The 18611-nt window shown below is 41.1% G+C and overlaps 1 protein-coding gene across 5 annotated transcripts in view; it reads left to right on the top strand.

Moving 5' to 3' along the window:
* Positions 1-18611, top strand: part of ST3GAL6 (ST3 beta-galactoside alpha-2,3-sialyltransferase 6) — a 137538-nt gene that overhangs the window by 21995 nt on the left and 96932 nt on the right. For 4 of the 5 annotated variants that reach the window (XM_027904376.1, XM_027904372.1, XM_027904374.1 and 1 more), the window contains exons 2-9: positions 2348-2447; positions 3215-3283; positions 4555-4632; positions 6694-6797; positions 8114-8177; positions 14361-14456; positions 14852-15038; positions 15641-15778. In XM_027904376.1, coding sequence (XP_027760177.1) covers positions 2359-2447; positions 3215-3283; positions 4555-4632; positions 6694-6797; positions 8114-8177; positions 14361-14456; positions 14852-15038; positions 15641-15778 — 825 coding nt within the window. In that variant the 5' untranslated portion in view covers positions 2348-2358. The remainder of the gene's footprint in view (positions 1-2347; positions 2448-3214; positions 3284-4554; positions 4633-6693; positions 6798-8113; positions 8178-14360; positions 14457-14851; positions 15039-15640; positions 15779-18611) is intronic. The other variant, XM_027904375.1, reaches the window with a different exon arrangement.

Below are 18611 nucleotides of genomic sequence, written 5' to 3'. Positions count from 1 at the left end.
TCTTTCAGCATTTCTCGGCATTCCTTGTAAGATCTCATCCGATCACTCCCCACACTCATTGACCCCCTGAGCACGCTGATGACTTGTGTTCAGCTGCCGCCAAACAGTGCCTCCAGGGCCTTTTTCACCAGGCAGTTTTCCAGCAACTGCCCCGAGCCTGTAGCACTGCATGGGAATTGTTGTGAACAAGGACAGGACCTGACACTTGACCCTCTTGAACCTCATAGCGTTGGCCTTGGCCCATCATTCTGATCTGTCCAGATGTCTCTGTAGAGCCCTGCAGTCCTCCAGCACATCAGCGCTCCCACCCAACTCTGTGTTGTCTGCAGACTGAGGGTACCCTTTCTCCTTGTCCAGACTGTATCTTGCCTTTAAAGATATTAAACAGGATTGGTCCCAACACTGAGCCCTGGGGGACCCCACTGGTTGGATGTAACTCCATTCACCACCTCTGCTTGGGCTTGGCCAGCCAATTTTTAATCCAGTGGAGACCACACCCATCCAAGCCATGAACAGCCGGTTTCTCTAAGAGAGTGCTGGAGGAAATGATGTCTAAGCTTTATGGAGGTGTAGGTAGACAGCATATACAGCCTTTCCCTCTCATCCTTTATGCAGGACACCCTGTTATACAAGGAGATCAGGTTGGTCAAGCAGGACCTGCCTTTCCTAAACGCATTCAGGCTGGGCCTGATCCCTCAGTTGTCCTGTACATGCAGTGTGATGGCATTCAGGATTATGAGCCAATTGCTGTTAATGACACTTGACTGAACCCAGTAGGTGAGTTTTCTTGTAATGTTATTGCACTTTTAGGGAATGGATCTTACAGAATTATTGCTAAAACTCAGGGATTGCTCTAAAAGTTGAAAGTGATTGTCAAGAGAAATTTGTAGTGACCCTTGGGGAAGCATCAAGGGAGTTGGAGCTGAAGGGATGTGCTAATTCCCAAGGAGGCCTGAAAGGCTGAAATTGCAACAGCTGCAGCCTATGAGTATTTTGTCCTGAACAGAGTAGGATAGCCTGGAGAACATACTTAAGCTTGCTAGATTCTACCTTGTTTGGTGCGTGGCTTTGTTACTGGTAGATGCTGTTATAAAACCCCATCTCTGACTGTACTGTTAAAGTCTGGTGAAGAATATGGGTGATAAAAGAATAAGGAAGTGGTGGCTTCTTACACTCAAGTAAGTATAACAAATAGTTCACTGTCAGGTATTTCCTCAGGGATAAAGATCCACGAGTGGCAGTAATTTGCTTTCCAGTTTCTAATAACAAAAAAAGCTCTCCAGTAGTTTGTTGGCCTTTAAGGTGTGATATCAAGATATTACTAGTATACAGCATATTGCTGTACATCACTTGGACTGTATCCACCTTTAGTTTGCCTTGGGGCTGTTTGAAATAACAGCAACTCTAAATACTCTAAAAAGCAAAATGGAGTTTAAAAGAAGAAAGATATTAAAAGTCAAAAGCATGAGCCATAAAGGCAGATGTTCTGCTCTTGGAAAATGCAACAGTATGTTTGGATATGACTTATTTTACTGGACAACTGTTTGTTATGTTCTCCTTAAAATATAGATAGGCAAGTAGGTGTATATGCAAACTCTATTTAAAACATTAACACTTTTGCTGATTTTTTCTATAATTTAGCAAGTTTAACCGATGGGGTCCTAACATTTCTTCCTCACTTAACAGTGTTTGAAAATAACGTTTTTCTGTGACATGAGCAATGAAGTTTGGCCTGTGTCAGGAACTGGAGGCTGTGCAGGCATAAGCAAATAGCTTCAGTGCAATTTTAAATGTCAAAACTGGACTTCAAGAACATTCAGTGATCCTAAAAAAGCCAGCAGAAATTTGTGGCAACTCATATCCTGTTCTGTTTCAGCATCAACCTATCTGCCTCCTGCAGAGTGCCAATGCTTGTTTAACTGTGTAATTATGGAAACTGATAGCATGTGGCACAAGAAAGGGGAGAAGCGTATGTGCCTATAAAGGCCAGCTGCTGACCCGAGAGTCTAGTTTGATTGGGCTTCTAGTGAACAGAAAAGAGTTCCTACTCTGACATGCTTCTGGAAGAGCCCCTCTTCCACCTGTATCTTCAGAGAGAACCTAGAGTGAACTCCTCTCAGAGCTTCTGTGAAGTGTGGGCATATGTGGTAGGTGCAAAGCAGCGTTCAGCTCCTGTCTCTGGTGTGTGAGAAGTCAAAGTGGAGTGATCTCCAGTCAGATCTGTGGTGTTGGAAAATGGCTGTAATAATAGTGCCTTCCTTTTGTAGGTTTCCAGATGCTTTAGAAAAGTTCATGTAATAGCTTATCTTGAGTTTAAACTTCTTGTTTTGTTTTCCTTATGTTTCAGGTCTACCAGTCATGAAACGAATTCTTCTGTTTTTTATCCTGGCTGCTGCTGTTATGTATGGTATACTGCATGGAAATCTGTGGAGAAATAATCTCTACTGGTATGGTGATGTTTTGTTCAGACACCTCATGCCTGTAATGAGAGATGTAGCTGTGAGTTGCTATGTTGCTCATTAACTGCTTATTAGTAATCAGCAGAAATCATTACTACTCTATCTCTGTGTTTGTTCTGTGCCTGGGGTTTTTTTGTACTGTAAGGGAGTCAGTATGATTGTTCTGTCCTGTTGCCCCTTCTCTTGTGTCGCTTTTAAACCTAGTAATCAATGTGAGCCTGGTTGTATGGAGAGGTCAGGACCTCACAGATAGGGAGCCCCTCTGAAGTTCGTGAAAATGGGTGTTCAGGTGAGGAAGATACCTTATTTCTGTGTGTCATGTGTCCATATCTCCCTCTATCCCATGCGTGTTTAGTGTTAGTTTGTTCCTTTAAGTGTCTGATAAGTGACGTGGGAGAGGCCTTGTCCACACATGGGAATAACTGCAGGTGCAGTGGGCACCTTTTGCAGAGCTGAAATTTGTGGAGCCCAGTGGCAACCCTTGTGGCCTTCACTGTCTCCAGGCTCACAGAACAAGTGGCTTGGGACCTAAAATTCAGGGCGCTTACTTGAGGAAGTTGAGTTTCCATTGGCATTTGCACAGCTGTGACCAGGGCTGACCAGAGTGTTATGAAAATAATAGTGGTAGCATTTAAAAGTAGTGATTGATATGCCTACTTTTATCTTGTTTATAGCATACAGTTGATACAAATAGCTTTCTGTTGTGGTTTCTGTTCACAGCAAACCACAGTGTTATGAAATTTCCGTTTTTGCAGGATTAGCTTTTATGGACAGACTTCCTCTGTGGGGGCTTCTCCTTCCTATGTGACTAGTGGACTTACCCAGTAAGTTCAGCAGTTGAGTATTTTTGTGGGGTTTATTTTTGGTTGGTTTTTGGGCAGGTGGGAGGGATTGAGGCTAAAATCTGTAGTCTTTGTCCACAGGCTCCCTGTTCAGTTGGTTATTGTACACCCGTGTCCAGTGGCTGTTTCTGTTATGAACACAATGGTAACATGTCTGTCAGAAAGGAATTTGTCTTATGTCATGTTTCCAGTGTTTGTTTAATATTAATGGCCACTTCCAGTGACTGTAACAGTGAATTTTTGGAGGAACATTGGTTTACAGTTTTCAATTGCAGTTCTGAATTATAGATGAATAAAATCAGCAGAGCTAAGAGGGCTACTTTTGTGCTTAAAATTTATTGAATCAAGTGTGTTTCACTTGTGACGTGCAGGTGCCTGCATAAGCAGATCTTGTGCTAGTGAATTCCTGCATTTAGGTTTGTGGGACTAATGAGCACCTATGTTGAAGCTTAAAAGCAGTCCTCTGTTCTCTCTGAAGCCATGCTGCAAAATGCCATCTGTGAGGCTGACGCTGGGAAGCAACAAAGTGGCGAGCCGATAGATTTCACAGGGTGTTTTCTCAGTGTCAGTATTCACATGACAACTTCAGGTTACCAAAAGCAACTAACCTTAATGGTCTGTTTGACCTATGGTTCTAATGTGGTGGTTTCATCCTTCCGTTCTTAATGCAGTCCAGATGAACACGTTGCTCACACTGAACTTTACCTTCCCGTCTGGGTTTCATATTTGTGATTATTGGGCTAAATCACCAAGGCGGGAATGTGCTTAGAAGTGTAAGTCTTAGCTTTATTACTAGAGGAATGACTTATCCCCAAAGAATCTAACTTTATTCTTAAAGTACTCTATGTAGTGCTGTCTGCTTCCCTCTTCATCCAAGACTCCATCTCCTCTCTGAGGAGTGCTGGGGATGCTATCTTGTATGGTTGCAGGGGTAATTCAGCCCAGGTCTCCTTCTTTTCTGGAGGTGGGCTTGAGTTCTCTGCTGTGGTTATGCCTGCTTTGATACTTGCTGAGCAAGGGAGGTGCTGTCCCTTTGGAGCAGCACTGTGAGATGAAAGCCTTTATTAGTTAAAGTAGTTGTGCTGCAATGAGAAAGTTCCATCCTTACAACACAGGCAGAGGGAGTCATGAAAATTTGGTGTGACATTAGCTCAGTAATCAGCTTTTACTACTTTGGCTTGCCCAAGTTTCCCTACCTTGTTTCTGCATCCCTTTCCTTTTCTTACTGTTTCTTTGCAAATCTTCTTTTGCAGGCTGCCACCTACGGCTGTGGAGAGAAGGAGTTCGCTGGACACTTGTCTCCTGAAACCAGCATTTGAATCTTTACTGGGGTGAGTCTTCTGTGGGAACTGGGGGGGAAGGAAGGGCTATGCTGATTGGGCTGTTTACGTGTTTTGGAGCAAACATTGAGCAATGCCTTGAGAAGGCTTGGTAAGATGTTTAGACCAAGTCCTGGCTGAAGAAGTCTTAAACCTCTGCACAAAGACACCATGGCTTTTTTTTTTCCCCTGGTACGTTTTGTGTACAAGAAAATGTGTCTGTAATTAGTACTGCTGTTTCTTTGTAAAGAACATGGAAGGATGTAAAATTTGTCCTACACAAAGCAGATTTGTAGTCTGTGAGTTTTGCTTAGCTCCTGGTCCAGTCTGGTGGTCTTAGTTCCCCTTGCCCACAGACTGTGCCCAGGCTTGTCTGTGTGTTGGGCTCAGCAGGATAGCTCTGTTTCTCAGCAGGGGTGCAGGAATGGACTCAGGTGCACAGCAAGAAGCTACATGCAGAGCGAGGGCAAAGTCTTCTGTACATTTCTGTAGCTCCTTTACTGAGACAATTTGCATGAGCTGAAGATCTGTTCTGTGCACTTTTGCTAATAGCCTGGGGAGATTGAAAGGATTTCTAAACTTGCAGAATTATTTGTTGGAAAGGAACCAGAGCTAGGAGAGCTGGAATTAAGAATCTCTTTGCAGTAGGTAAATTAGCTTACCAGCTGCTTCTGAACAGCAAGACAAGTTACTAAATTTAGTATGGGTGTTTAGTGCGTCATGTCTCAAAGTTAGTTGGTCTTGCTTAGTTAACCTGTGGCCCAGTTCTTGGAGTGTAGGCTGTGGTGTTTGTTTATTTTTCCTTTTTCCTGTTAGTATCTTCTGAATATGTAGAGCGTAAAGAGTGAAATACTTGATTTGTGAAACTGAGAGTGAAGGTTTTCTTAACAGCCATTAATATTCTTCATGGAAAAACAAGTCTGTGCTGGCTGGGGGTTTTTATAATTAACACTAGGTTTTCTCATGACTGTATATTTCTGTGTTAACATTTTAATGTAAGACTCAGTATGCAGGATCACTACAAAGTCAACCAGTACAGTGCGTGTGTGCTTAGTTAATTTAAAGGTGAAGCCAAGGGCATGGTAGCATGTGACATGTTTGTGTCTACTGTTCATTCATTGGCTTGGACTGGGCAGATAAGGTAATAAGAGTCCTTTCCCTGCTATGAGATATTCCTTGTCTGAGGTTCCTGTCATTTGAAGAAAGAAGTGAGTCATTCTTTTTAGCTTGATGCTTACAAGGCATCATACTGTCGTGTTCTGGTTTGCAGGAAGGATGTGCTTTTGAGGCAAACCTCCCTGTGATCCCCTTGGGTTGTGCTTCTTCCAGGGTGGCCCTGGCATGTGTGCACTCAGGCTTCTTTCACACATCTGGTTAAACCAGAAGATGCTCTTCAGGATTGCGCCCGATGTGCTGCAGCTGCTGAGGGGTGTTCAGTCCATGTGACCTGATCAGAATTAGTCCAGAATAAGAAATACTCAATAGGCATGTGATGTGGACATGAGAGCTCCATACTTTTCTGCAATATGGATATACCTATGTTGCCCCAACCTACTTATTAATGTCAACGGAGCCATTGTTTGGAATGGGAGTACATCTCAGATCAGGAGATGGTATTTTCAAGTTAAAACACCTTGTTTCAAATCCCATTCTTACTTATTAAATTGCCATGTACAATACTCTTAATTATCCTTGCTGCCTCTGTTATGTACTTTTCAAACTTGAAGTTACTCATTGTCATCCTGAGTCATGTATTCTCTTGAATATATGGTCTAATGGTGTAAGCTTTCAGTCACACAATTTTAATGATGATTTTAATGACTCTATATAACTTACACTAACAGACAAATCTTTTTATCTCGCTCTTTATTTACATTTTCTAAGATCTTCCCCTTTTCTATCATCTGCTTGCTTTCCCTGGGTTCATGGATTTCCTTCTTCTAAAAATGGATGCTGGTAATAGGATAAAAATCACAATAATAGGATAAAGAAAGCTTTCTATGAAGCAATTGCATGAATTATTTGCTCATGCAGATGCTTTATGTGGATTTTTGAAACTTCTTTCTTTTTCAGTGTTGACAAAATATACCCATTCCTGTGTGCTAATGATTTTATCAGAGTGGCGGAGTTCCAAGGGAGCGATAAGTTTGAACTACCTTATGGAATAAAGAGAGCAGGTTAGTGTTTTCCATGTACCTATTTTTAAACAGAAATTACTAAATGGCTTTTAAGGCCCCTGAATCTGGACCTGGTCTTTTCTGTTAACTGATGCCAATTCTTTTGGGGGTGTCTAGCACTGACTTAATGGTTTTGTTTCCTCGCTCTGACCTGACACCTTCTGGTTTCTAAAAAATAAAACACCCTGTTGGGGTTGCCCCTCTTACTAGAGGAGCTCCAAAAAGGTAGGAGTGAGGAAGAGTTGACCTTATTCAGCTTCCTTTTGTTTGGATGTGGTCTGGAGCGCTAAAGATAATTAGCTAGTGATTTGCTAGGTCAGATATTAACTGGGTCAGTGTGATGGGCTTCATTCAACACCCCTAAGATGATTGGGATACGGTGTCCTACTGAGGCAGAAGTCCTCAGGTTGGGGCAGTTACATCAGTGAAATTTTCCATTGACTGTCCTGGTTTTGGCTGGAATAGAGTTAATTTTCTTCTTAGTAGGTGGTACAGTGCTGTGTTTTGAATTCAGCGTGAGAATTGTGTTGCTAACACATGGATGTTTTACTTACTGCTAAGTAGTGCTTACCCTAAGTCAAGGACTTTTCAGTTTCCCGTACTCTGCCAGCAAGCAGGTGCACAAGAAGTCTCAAGTTTTTAACACTGAATAGTGCACCTTCCAAGTATCCTGCAGGTCCTGGCTTTAGATTCTTGATTTGGCCTCGATGAGAGGGATAGTGCAAATTTTCCTGCACCTCTGGGTTTATAGTGGAAAAGCACATTTGGGAATGAGTTGAGACTTCCTCTCAGAGGCAAATTGAATGCTCATCAGGAGGCTGCTCACCAAGGGAGGGCTGGGAAGATGCCTCTGCCCAGCTTTGCCAGCGGGCACAGGCTGGTTTGATGTCTTTTTCCTCGATAGGTAATGTTTTTATTGTCCCTGACTGTATGACCCCTCTTGGGTCATGGCTGCTTCTGTTTCATCTGAAGGTGGGTAGAAGGAAAAAGTCAGTTAGAATGTAGGTCTAGGAAATTCTTCCAGTCTTTACTTACTGTAACTAGGATTTATTTTTTATACAAATTCCATGATATTTTCCAACAGGGAAGTACTGAGACAGGATAAATTTAAGAGAGGAGCTCTGATAAACCTGAATTTCTTCGGCATCACTGATTGACCTGTGGCCCTAAATTTAAGTATTTTTAAGTTGATTTTTTTATGCACAGTGAATGTAAAACTACGGTGTATGAAAATACTGTAGTCAGGATGACATGCTTATTTTTGTATCGGCAAATACTGAATATTTTCATTAATCTTCTTTGTATTTGCTTTCTAGAGCAGTTTTTTCGTTTAGCCCTTTCAAGACTGCAGAGCTGTGGACTTCCCAATGAAGATGACAAGTGAGTTGGTTTATTTGCTACTGTTTCTGTTAATTGCATTTTGTATATTTGGTACTTACCTGAAATGGAATTTCGGTGGCGTTATTCTGAAATTGCCCAAGTTAGCCAGGATTACAGATGGGACCAACAGTGTCCAAGCAATGTGTAACCGATCCAAGATTTAAATAAGCTTGGGTTTGCACATGTAGCACCAGCATTCCAGAATAATTTTTCTGTGAAGGAGCTTAAACTTACAGATTTCTTTTTGTAAGTGTGTTAGGAATTTGCTGGCTCAATGTGGTCCCATCTTCCATAGTATCTTTTTATTCTTAAAAATGGAGTGTGACCTCTGCTTTCAGTCATTATTAGCATAAGATGGATACTGTTGGAGATAAGCAGATGCAAACCACTGGCTGCTTCTGTGTAAAAGAAATCTTACGCATATCCCTGTGCCTCTGCATCTTCTGGCTGCTGCACACCCTTCTTGGTACATGTGCTCAACTTCCTTCCCTTGTGAATGGGGGAGAGGTAGGCAGACAGGAAAGGCTGTTCCTGCGTTTTTGGAGTAATGAGGGTGTGGCATGGAGTGGACGTTGCCTGAGATAACTTGCTTCCCATGGATTAGATTACCTGGATTAAGCCTCTTGCTAGAGGCCACTTCTGCCAGGATTTTTTGTTTGGTTTTGGAGGATCTTTTCTGCGTGTGTGTGTCTTGTTGTTTTTTTTTTTTTTTTTTGGGTTTGGTTTTGGTTGGGGTTTTTTTAGAGTTACTGTAGTAGTGTTGGCAATTAGACTAGAATCCTGTGTTTACAGAGTGATGCAAATGACTCCTTAGATTTGCAATCTAGCAAACTGGCTGACAGCCTGCCAAATATGTTAATACACAGACTTCTTAATAGAGCTGAATGCAAATAAGGCTGAAGTTGGCTGTACTCGGTTTTGTTTTTTTTTTTAATTCAGGACATCATACAATATTGCTGCTTCAAGCCAAATGTCAGGATCACATTTTAATCTGACTTAGGTGGAATGTGTTCACACTTAAGAACTGCTTTTAGTAGCTTTTTTTCTTTGCTTACTGTACTCCTTCCTTTCACTGTGTTCAGTATCTGTTTCTAGGATGTTCAGGTTTATTCCCACCCCCCCATCTTCTATTAGGAGTGTGATAATGGAGGAAATTTATACAGAACTGGCTGAAAAAGCTGGTCTTTGTCTGAAGTTTGAAGGAGAGTGCCAAAATGTTGTATTATTAGAAATTTTCTGAAGTTGTAAGTTCAGCTCTGTAATTGTTCAGGCTGTAAAGCAGAGATGCTTCCAGTACAGCATAGTACTTATTAAATGTGTCTGTCCTGTAGATGAGAATTAAGGTAATTGGTATTTATCCTTTGATAGTTCTGGGAAATAGGCTTCATTTTATTAAAAATAATGTAGTTCAGCTGTACTGAAGCAAAATGAGCGTTATTACTATTCAATAGGCAGTAGGATAAGCAAATCAAATTCAGAGTGAGTTCATATTTTACATTCTTTCTAGATCCACCAGGTTTTGTGTATAGCACTCTTAGGGCATGAATCACTGTAATAGGGAAGAACTTTTATATATACATTAGTCTGAGATGCAATTACTTCTAAAAGTGAAATGTTTTGGGAATTAATCCTGACAACATTCTCCAGTAATACAGAATTATTAGGCAGCTCTGTAATGTTGTTGCCTAATTCAGCCTTCTCATAAGAACACAAACCAAATTTCCCTTTAAAAATTTTTGGAGTCAGAGTGGGGGAGTCTGCTATGAGCTGTTTGAACACATACTAGGCTGTACGAGCACCAAATCTATGGGTGTATTTGTGTACGACTTAAGTAAAACTGTATATGATGAACTACAAGGGATTTTTTTTTTTCCCAAACAGTGCTGTTTTCCAAATTTAGATCGAGTTCTCACTGTGTAAAGGTGTAGTTCTCCAAAACTGTTTGGAAATGAACAGTGTCACTGACTCCAGTTCAGTTGTGACTTCAGTTCCTCTCTGAGTATTCTTAGGACTCTAAGCTCAACAGTTATTACAAATACATTTACACAATCCTGAGTCAACAAAATGTGACCTCTGCATCCTCCTTTCACCAAATAATGTCAAAGGAAATAATATGCATTCTTCAACAGACTATAAGGGGGGGTGTGTCAGAGGATCTGAGGTTGAGATCTTTTTCCACAGAAACAGTATTTCAGTGGAATGTGGATGGTGCAAGCCTCTTGACTTTTAAAGGCATTTAAATTTCCATTTAGCAGTATTTTGCTTTTATAGAGTAGGAGAATGTTCCTTTTAGCACTTTACAATATAAACAAAGCATGTGAACTAACGCCTGGCCTTGAGGTTGAGGCTCTTGTACACCGCGTGAATAGGGCGGTGGTTTGAATGACTGGTGTGTGTAGACATTGGCGATCAGCTGCCATGCTGTGTGCATCAGGATCTGTTTATACTCTTAAGTAGATTTCTAACACCTAAAGGGAATCCCTTAGTCACTCAGTCTTTTGCTATAGCTATTTTTACAGCCAAAGTCTTACTATTTTTAATGAAGATTGTCATGGATGTTTTGCTGGTGATTGTAAGCTGAACCTCCAGGCAATTCAGTCTGTTATATTTCACTTGTAGCACACCTGATATTGTTTAAGGACATCTGAATTTATTTCTCTTCTTGTCCATTTATTGACTTGGAGAAAGGGTGGGTGTTTGGGGGTTTTTAATTTGAAAACGTTATGTAAAAGGAAAACTTGTAAATCTGGGAGTAACAATCTGCTGAAAATTGATACGTTGACTTCTGTGATCTGTAGTAAGTATGGGTCAGTTTATTTAACTTTAGTATCTCTGAATACTATCTAGCGTTGCTATATGTTCTTTATCTCCGTGTCATATGTTAGTTTCTATGATATTATGTTCTATTTTTTACATAAATCATTTTCCTCACTGCTTATAGTTGTCAGTGGACTCTGTGTTACTGAGGACTTAGATTTACTATTGTAACTGAAGACACTTGAATACTGGGGGCGGGGAGGAGGGAAGATAAGGGAAGGAGGCGATTCCAAAATAACACATTTGTGCCTTATTTCCTGTTTGACTTTTCCTTTTAGGCTGCTTTGACTGACTGAGCTTGGCAGAGATTAAAAGCTGATCGTTCTAATTCATTTGTTTGTATTTGACTGCATTCATGTACAGTTCTCCAGGATCTGCATATTGACTTTATCCATTTCAAAAGTTCAGATACCAATGTTAGACGTTTTATTGGGTATTTGAAGGCAGCTGATAACTTGATTTTTGAGTATGCGTGTTACAAAGTGAACTGGAGTTCAAAAGATTAATCAGAGTTCAAATGTCACTTCGTTTTCTGCCCAAGTAGTCAACTCTTAATCACAAACAAAGAAATCTGATCTGCATTTGTCAGTAAGAGGAAAGAGGATTTGACCTGAGAGCAGCTGCACAGCTTCTATAGCTAAGTGAACCTCAGTTGCTCAGCTTAGGTCACATTTTATTTTACCCTCCCTGCCCTGAGTGTGTCCTGGTGCATTATGATTGCAGAGAGGAGAAGCCAAAGAGCTCTTCAGTTGTATGCCAGACCGAGAGGCATTATTTCAATAGCTAAGTATTAACTCAGTGAAGAAACTTCTTAAAGCACAGCCTCTGCCAAAAATTGAAAGGTGTGTAAATAAAGAATCTCTTTAATTCATCTCCAAGGGACAGAAAAAGCAGTGCCTCCTCAAAGTAACTTTGTGGTTGCTTGTCATGGTCAGAATAACACAAATCACTTGTAACGGAGTTGACACCCTTTTTGTGCATTCACACCAAGCAGTCAGTGGGCATAAAAGAAAGTATTTGACAAGATTAAAAACAGTTTTTCTGGCTTTTTATTGAGACCTGACATGAGTTCATGCATGGTGTGTCCGTCACTGTCACTCCATGGTATCCATGAAGCATCAGGGATGGACGCTCTAGCCAGGAGAGAGCAGGGGGAGATGGAATATGGGTTGCAGTTTAGGATTTGCGTTGTGGAGATGAGGTCTGTGCCTCAGTTACCCAGGTGCAACCACGTGACTTTTGGTGACGGTGAATTCAGAGATTTGAGGTGATTGAAACTTTCAGTGATTTACAGATGCACGCTGTAAATGCCAGGAAAATGCAGTACAACCGTAATAATTCTGTGCTTTTTGCTCCACTCCCTCATTCCACCTTCATCACTTACTGATCAAGTTTTTTTAATCCTGTTTTTGTTTTTTCTTCCTTACTTTGAGCTCTATGCTGTAGCTGTAACAAAGTGTAATTCAGGAAAAGGGCAACTTCTGCTTTCTCTTACTGTGCACTTTGTACGAGGCATATGTTTGTCTGCCTGCTTTCTCAGGATACCTTAAAACTAGATATAAAAACTAAATGGAAAATGAATGGACTGAAGGAGTAGAGAGATGGAGGGGTTTTATGGGTGTAGAGGGATTGGCCATACTGCGGGACGGGATGGTGTAACAGGTTTTTTTACCCTTCTTATTTCCGAGGTACCAAGTCACATGATTTATGGTGTTAGTTGGAAATCTTTTTATGAATGCTTGCCTTCTACTAAGCTGTTCAGGAAACACTAAAGAAAGGTGGTTTTCCATGTCACCAACCCTGAAAGCTGCATTTACAGCATTATTTATATTTATATATATTTAAAGGCAACTCCCTCTGCAAATGTTGTTAATTCTGTAGGAGGTACAGAGAACTGCTTTGTACACTGAGATGTTGGTCAGTCTTGGGTGGAGCAGGCTGTTTTCGTTGATGTTGAATAATATTCTCAGCTGAAAAAACAGGTTGGACAATCTGAGGAGAAAAATCTTAATTAATGTGCATAAAGTGCCACACTGGGCACTTAATACCAGTTATAGTATTCTTTGGGACACAATCTCGGTGTCTCAAACATAGAGCAAGAAATGACATAGAGCCTTTTTCTTACCTGAAGAAAGAACCAAGAGAGGGGGACGTTGTGAGGTGACTCGTTCTCAGTAAACAAACTGTGAGCTTCTGTCTGAAGAAAATACCAACATTCTCATTTTCCCAGTGCTCCTGCTGCAACCAAATTGAACGGCTTTTGCTCTAAATAAAGAAACATTTTTGCAACAACAAAAAACCTCGTGCTTATTTTATAAGGAGGAGTTTACAGTTTTATACATTGAATGTAAACCTTCTTTAAAAAGGCAAAATATCTGGAGTAAAAAAGCAGCAAGCTTGTCTGTGAGCTCCCCCTTATATATATTTTTTTTAAACAAAGCACACATTTTACTAGCATTGTAATAAGACATTAGAGAGCAAAGTATGCACATAGAAAACCGAAAAACCTGGGATAACTTACCATTAGAATTTACTTTCATAAGTTTAACATCTATATAATGCCTTTTTTGGGTACTCTTTATATGTAAATTCAGAAGGAATTACAGTTTTGATTTGAAGTAGGTTTTAAGATCTTATTTTTAACTTGCAGCATTTTATATGGTTAGTGGAGCTGTCTGATTTGAATCTGGTCCTATGAGAATGCAACTTTTAATCAGATGAATCTACCTTGTCACATTATGACAGCATGAAATTCAGCACACGTTGAAACATGTTTAGACAGCACTTTTTAAATAAAGAGAGAAAAATCAAGATCATATTCATTTGAAAAGCCATCACATGTCATTGGGCAAAGGTTTTTCACATGTACAGTCTGTAAGGTAAATTGTGAACATAAATCTTGGTGCTGTAGCTCGTTTTGGAGATCTCCTGAATTACGGAGTTATACAATGCTGTGGAGCACCCTAATTTGAGTTAGTTTTTCCAGACATACTCTGTCCTGGTTGATACCCCCAGACTGGGATAAGTTTGAAGTACTGTGGAAGATAATTTATGTAATGGCCCCCATATCACCAACTGGTTAGATGATCTTAATCAGCAAACCATTAGAAAAATGATGTGTGTAACAACAGTTTCACGAGAGAAGCCAATTCCTGACTTTGCCAGTCCCTGAAATAGTGCAGCTGCTTTTTCTTTTTTTGAAAGCAGCCATAGTAGATGATACAGGATTGAATCTGCTTTGTAGGGGCCGGGACGGTAAAAGATACTGAACATCCATTAGAAAATAAACTAGTTAAATGCAGATGTATAATTAATAATATGAATCCAGGGAAGTAATGAATATTAAAACTTCTGTTTGTTCCACAGCATTGCCTGTCGTCGGTGTGTTGTGGTCGGTAATGGAGGAGTACTTCGAAATAAAACACTAGGGGAGAAAATTGATTCATATGACGTCATAATAAGGTACATGGTATCTCCTTTTCAAATTGTGTACCTGGAGCAATGGGTGCTTCTCCAAGCCAGATATTTTCTTTGCCCTTCTCTAGTTTCTGTGTTTGAACCAAATCGGAAGGCCTTCTGTTTGAGTGACACATGATAAGCAATTGTGTGATTGTATTCTAAACCACCTTGGCCAAGATCCCATATGTGCTTGATCCCTCTGAGCTTAGAGGGTGAGTGCACCTGATAATTGCTCATCTACTATGTAACGTGATAAGTAAATGCTGGGCTGGTAAACTTTCCTGTCCCTGGACGTGCTGTCTATCCCACGGACTAATGTGTGTGCCAGACACCGCATGGTAAGGATGTGGTGGGGTAGTCATTGATGTCTGTGTGTCTCTGTCCTGTGCCTTCTGCAGAATGAATAATGGCCCCGTTATAGGGTACGAAGAGGATGTTGGGAGGAGGACGACTTTCCGCCTTTCTTACCCGGAATCTATCTTCTCAGATCCGATCCACTACGACCCTAATACAACTGTTGTTCTCGTTGTCTTCAAACCACGTGACTTGAAGTGGATTTGGAAGATCCTAAGTGGTCAGAAGATAGTGAGTTTAATTGTTCGTGCACCTTGGCTCATCTTGCCGCACACCTTTCATGGGAAATGCATGTTTGCTTTTAACCTCAGTCCTCCTAGCTCAGGGGAGCACTTGATCTCCTAGTCAGTCTGTTTAAAATCCTTCCCATAAATGCTTCTGTCTTCTTCCTAATGCACATATTTGATCAGTTCCTCACCACAAAGCAGTTTTCCTCTGGGAAATATATTTTTATTCTCTTCCTGGCACTGTCTGGTATTTTGCCATGCATGCTTCAGACAGTACAAAGTACTTGAGAACAGTAACTTCTGTCTGCCTGTTGTCTGTGCTGTACCTAATGTGTCCAAGCACACAGTGAACATTTACTGCTTCCAAGGCATGCTGTTGGTATGAGTTGTCCATTAGGGACCTTTCTGCAAATCCTTTTTCCAGCCAACTGTACCCAACCTGTGCTGCTGCAGTGGGTTAATCTGTTGCAGGAGGTGTTTTTGAACTTCTGGAGGTTCAGCACTCCTTCCTTAATCTCATGCCCTTGGAGTTTACTCTGGTTAGCTACAAAACTAAATTCAGCTGTTTATAGCCCTTAAAAATGTGTATTTACTTGCCTGTTACAGAGTGATAAAGGCTTTTGGAAGAAACCAGCTAAGAATATGATATACAAATCTAGTCAAATCAGGATTCTTGATCCCAGCATCACCAGGAAAACAGCTTATGAGTGGCTTCGTTTCCCAACAAGGTTTCCTAAGAAGGAGGTAGGCTTTTTTCTTCATTGCCTTTTAGTTTTGAGTCACCAAATATGTACTTAGAGGCAATTATATCTTTATTACAGTGGACTGTATTAGAAAATCTTTCAGGTTTGCATTAAAGTAGTTTGCATTTAGATGGTGCTCAGAAAAGCTGTGAAAATGGAATCCAGAAAGAGAGTGGTTATTCTTGTGTGCCAAAACCATTTTTTTATGGCTTCTGTAATTGGTATGACATGAGATCGCTTTCCAGAGAGACATAATGTCTATTACAAAATCGAGAAAAATGGGCAGGTAACGGAACCTGGGCGATCCAAAGAGCTTCTAGAAGTAGTAGGAAGTCTTGAATTATTGAATGCTAGGTGTTTTGTAGTGTTTCTTAAAAACAAAACAAAACCCACCAAACCCTACAAAACAACAAATAGGGAAGAAAACCCCTACTAAATCTCCCACAAAAAACCAAAACAGCAAAAATAACCCCACACTAAACAAACAAAACCCCCAAAACCCTAACAACCTGGTGATTCTAACACTGCTGCAATTTCACACTTCTGAGGAGGGACTAGGGAACATGCAGGATATTCCAGCCCTGTGCTAATGACATGTGTCTAGCAGCATTGTTATGCTTGCTGATTTGTTGCCAAGCGTTGTAATGAGCTAACCAGCAATTTGGACATAAAAATACATTTTAAGTGTCAGTTTATGACTGAAGAATGTTTCTGATGAAAGGCAAGGCTTCAAGCTGGAGACCTCCCTTGCGCAGTCAGGATTGACCACGTGCTGTTTAGCACAGATACAATTCCCTGGGGTCATATTGCTGCTTCATTGGCACCAGCCAACTGACACGTGTGGAAACGTTTGACAGGCTGTCACTGTGTAGTATCTGCCACAACTGTTTTTTTTTTTGTTTAACCTTTCTAATCTTTGAGGGAGTTGAGATTTTTTTTTCATTTGTTTGTTTGTTTCTGGGAGTTGCTTTGCCTTTTCTCTTTCTAAAATTTCAATCTGTTTTTTGAGTGTAATAGTGGCTTTTTTCTCCCTTATTAGCTCTGGAACTGAAATAGCCATCTTGGCTGTGTGCTTGCTGAGGCTCTGTGGCATTTCAGCTTTTCAGCTGAGGGAGGGAAGAAAGCAGCATAATAATTGGATGCCTAACTATCTCTTAAATGAGAACATCTGTGGCCTTCATGGGTCCAGAAATCTCTCCTGTCTCTTCTGGTGTAGATGTTAAAACCAGTGCTGTCAGTGAGTCAGAGAAGTGTGCTGGTGTCCTGAGGCTGGTACAGAGGCAGAGGTTTCTCGGTTGCCCTTTGCTCTCTAGGTGCCCCTGCACAGAGCTAGGGTAGAGCTTGGAGCCCCCTTCTGCCACCTCCAGTTTCCATTTGCTCCATCCCAGGGGTTTTGCAGTCCCTTGTCCCTGGGGCAGCAATGATCAGTCTAAGGCAGGCTCTTCTCACTTTCCCTCCCATCCTAGAGGTGATTCGTGGCTGAGAGCCTGCACATCTGCAGTGGCCCTGGCGCAGCTCAGTTAAGCTGCAGGTCGTGCCTCTTGGGTTCCCGTGGGCTGGACAACCTTTTGCAGAATTCACTTCGGGGCCCTCTGTACCGTAGCGTGTCCGTGGGGAGGGCTGGTGCTGCCTTCCCCGTCCTGTGCTTCAGCCCCCTCTGCCTGCGGAAGACGCCAATGACTGCTGCTGCTTTCCCAGCTGTCCCTGCCGCCTCCATTAAGCCAGTCTTACATTCTCAGTGTGCACGTTGTCCATAGCCAGCAAGCATTTCTGATTGTTAGTAGAGCCAGGAATAAAATTGGATATGTTGCCTCAAACAGCACTGAAGTCAGGAAGTGTTGAGAAGTCATTCCAAGGCTGTTCCTATTCTTGTTAAATGTGACTGGCTGAAAAAATTTCATTACAGGCTGGGGATGTCTGGATGTTGCTAGGGTGGTGTCATGATAATACATTTTAAAAGTATTTGCTTTTTAAACTATGTTCTTTTGAGGTGAGTTTTATGATAGCCAAAGGTGAACAGTGTTAGTTAAAAACTTGATATTCCTGATATTTCCAAATAGCACTAATCCTGAAGTGTAGCATTCCTGCCATAGTTTTGGGGTCCTGTTTAATATGGATGTTGCAACAGAGTCACCACTAAGTTTATGAAGTTGGGCCCCTAGGGCAGAAAGTTATTTTGCTAACTGGCAGGAGCCCTTGGCAACAGTGCACATTTGAAGCAGATGTTATTTCTGGAGTACTCTAAAAGTTGTATAAAGGAACAAAAAAATTCTACATAAAAGGTGATAGTTCAGTTCTATGACTTTAAATAGACTTACAGAGGTGGGGATAGTAGCATTTTCCTGGGGATTTTTTGTGTTATCATGTGATACAAAGAAACACATTGAGTGCGTCTGCACAGAGATGTCTAGTACTGGTTTGACTGCTTTGTTTTTGGAGACAAACGAAGTGAAACTTGGGTAAAAGTTTAAAAAATCCCACATCATTTTGTGCTCAGTTTGATGTTTGATTGCAGTTACCGATAGCACGTAGTTCATTTGGTCTCTGAGAAAAGTGTTATTTTAGCTAAGAAGAGCATTGGTGCCTGAAAGTTTTGTCCATTTCTGAGGACACTTTTTCACCTTAGCTTCATCTGTTGGTTTAATGAAAGAGTTCACCTCTCTGAAAAACCTTGCCTCATTTACTTCCCTGGATCATATTAGCTCCTGCTGCTGAAAAAGTCAAATACTTGATCACAAGACAGGGCAGATGGTTGCACGGAGTTGTTCTGTGCTTTTGTGAGAAGTGCTAGCTTTTGGTCAGCTACTCTTAATTTTGCACAGTTAAAACCGGTT

This window comes from Empidonax traillii, unplaced genomic scaffold (genome assembly GCF_003031625.1).
Source record: "Empidonax traillii isolate 1590-97213 ecotype Southwest subspecies unplaced genomic scaffold, ASM303162v1 scaffold1047:size509089, whole genome shotgun sequence".
Taxonomy (NCBI): domain Eukaryota; kingdom Metazoa; phylum Chordata; class Aves; order Passeriformes; family Tyrannidae; genus Empidonax; species Empidonax traillii.
This window is presented reverse-complemented; position numbering and strand designations above follow the sequence as displayed.